This window comes from Pteropus vampyrus, unplaced genomic scaffold (assembly GCF_000151845.1).
Source record: "Pteropus vampyrus isolate Shadow unplaced genomic scaffold, Pvam_2.0 Scaffold56, whole genome shotgun sequence".
NCBI lineage: Eukaryota > Metazoa > Chordata > Mammalia > Chiroptera > Pteropodidae > Pteropus > Pteropus vampyrus.
In genome coordinates this window covers 3,282,553-3,285,059 of record NW_011888837.1, presented here as the reverse complement: position 1 = coordinate 3,285,059, position 2,507 = coordinate 3,282,553, and the positions used below count along the sequence as shown (strand labels likewise).

The window sequence follows — 2,507 nt, the reverse complement described above, 5'->3', positions numbered from 1 at the left end:
TGGTTACTGTGTGACTTTAAACAAACTAGCAAGAAAAAAAAATTAACAGATTGAAAAAACAATTTATAGTTGCTACAAAAATAATATAAAGTTTACTCAAAAAATTAAAAATATAACAAATATATGATCCAGCAATATCTCACTTCTGGATAGTTATCTAAAAGAATGAAAATCAGTATCTCAAAGTGATATCTTCACTCCCACATATACCGCAGCATTATTCACAATAGCCAAGGTGTGAAAACAACCTAAATACCCATCAACAGATGAATGGATAAAGGAAACGTGGTGTATACATACAATGGAATATCATTCAGTCTTAGAAAAGAAGTAAATCCTGCAGTATGTCACATGGGTAAACCTGAAGGATGTTATGCTAAGTGGAATAAACCAGTCACAGAATGACAAATATTATATGATTCTGCATATATAAAGTATCTAAATAGCCAAATCCACAGAAGTAGAGAGCAAGGTGGTTGCCAGGGCCTAGGGGAAGGGGCAAATGAGTTGTTGTTAGATGAGTATGAACTTTCAGTTATGAAAAATGAATAATTTCTAGAAATCTACTCTATAACATCATGCCTATAGTTTATAATACAGTATAAAAATTAGTTAAAAGGGTAATCTCATGTTAAATGTTCTTACTATAATAAAAAAATTAGAAAACACATTTAGGTGACAATGAGGCAGATTGTTTAACACTGTCAATTGTCAGTTTATGGAATAATCTCCCAAAGGAAATATGAAAATGCCATCATGTAAGACATTTGAAGCGACTGAAGAAAAGCACAAAAAAATGCCTTGTTCTTCTTCCTATATGGGTGACAAGACCCATATAAGCATGACTTAAGACACAAATAATTCCACAGCCTATGGGCAGTCTTCAGACCACCCACTAGTGTCAGGAAAAAGAGGAAGACTTGGCTGGAACTGATGACTCACATCACGATGACTTGCTCAGCATGTTTCTGGCTCAGTTACAGGGTGTTAAGAAAGGAGCACTTACCACCAAGTCACCACACTCCCAACTTGAAAAAGTTTCCAGGGAAAACAGGAGGCTCTTCTCCACTCCACCCTACTTTTGGAATTGGTCTCTGTTTTGTTTTGTTTTGTTTTAAATCAGAAACAACCTGTGTAGAAGACCAGACCATACAATCTATAAAGGACAGACAAAATCTTAGACCAGGGGTCAGCAAACTACGGCCCAAGGGCCAAATCTGGCCCATAACCGAACCGGTTTATCTAAATAAAGTTTTATTGAAACACATCCAAGACCACTTATTTGCATAATGTTTATAGTTGCTTTCACAGTACAATGCCAGGGTTGAGTAGCTGCAACAAAGACTGTATGGCCCACAAAGCCTAAAATACTTATTATCTGGTCTTTTACGAAGACAGACCCCTGCCTTAGACTAATAACTTTGAGAATACTGATTCAAGAATCTCCAAGGTAAAATATGTAAAAATTATTGATTTTCCCATCTTTTAAGTTAAGGAAAAAAAAATTTGAATACAATATGCCAACTTTCTACAAATCTGGTCCAAGATAGCACATGCTAGGGTCTGGAGCACATATCTGTGGCACCTAAAGTGGTGTCATAATTAAAAAATGGAAGCACTAGAATCAGAAAGACTTGAGTGTGAATACTGGATTTGTTATTTACCAGCTGTGTAATCTTCACCTTGAAATAAAGTAAAAAGTATTATCCAGCTCATAGGGCTCTTTTAAAGAGTGAATGAATTATTATACATAAAGCACTTAGCACAGTGCCTGGTACATTAGTATGCGCTCAAAAAACTACCTAGTTATAAGATTAGAATATTATCAAAAAATTAAACTTAAGGAAACAAGTTTCCAAGATTAAATATGAAGCTGATGAAATATAAATGCATCACTTGTTAATTTAAGCAATACCTGCACAGTTTTCTCCAGCATCTCCACAGAGAAGGTCATTTTCAGGACTTCTGGTTGAATTTCCATCTGCCACAACACAATGGAGGAACACTGGGCCTTGAAGTTCAAAATAGAACAACAACAAACATGAAAACTTAAAAATTTCCTCAATGTGAAATACTCTATCAAAGTTTTGACCCATTTATAAAAATAACAAGCCAGTGGTTCCATTTCTAAGTCATTCTCCCACAGCAAGGGAAGGTACAAAGGTTGGCATGTCTCATATTTTAAGTTCAGTGCTACAGACAAAATTTGCAGGCCAGCATCATTTATGTCTAACTATGCACCTTAAGTGAGGAAACTCAACCATAACTTGTGATGGAACCTTACCATACAAACAGAAAGCAGAAGGAGTTCTCAGCCACTGGATAAATACACTGAAAAACATCCAGGGAGGATGGATCATGATTCCATATGGCAAATACTTTTTCCATTCCACACAGACCCAATGTTTTTCAGGTATTAACTATTGTGTCCTTCCTTCTGGAAAGATGAGAACTAGATTTTCAAGTCATAGGAATTATTTTAAAATTTTGGGTTCCTCCAACTACTT

General features: G+C 35.5%; 1 protein-coding gene across 1 annotated transcript in view; it reads right to left on the bottom strand.

Moving 5' to 3' along the window:
* The window catches only part of BTC (betacellulin), a 41,594-nt gene that overhangs the window by 15,692 nt on the left and 23,395 nt on the right, over positions 1-2,507 (bottom strand). Inside the window, exon 2 of the mRNA XM_023530904.1 lies at positions 1,916-2,011. Coding sequence (XP_023386672.1) covers positions 1,916-2,011 — 96 coding nt within the window. The remainder of the gene's footprint in view (positions 1-1,915; positions 2,012-2,507) is intronic.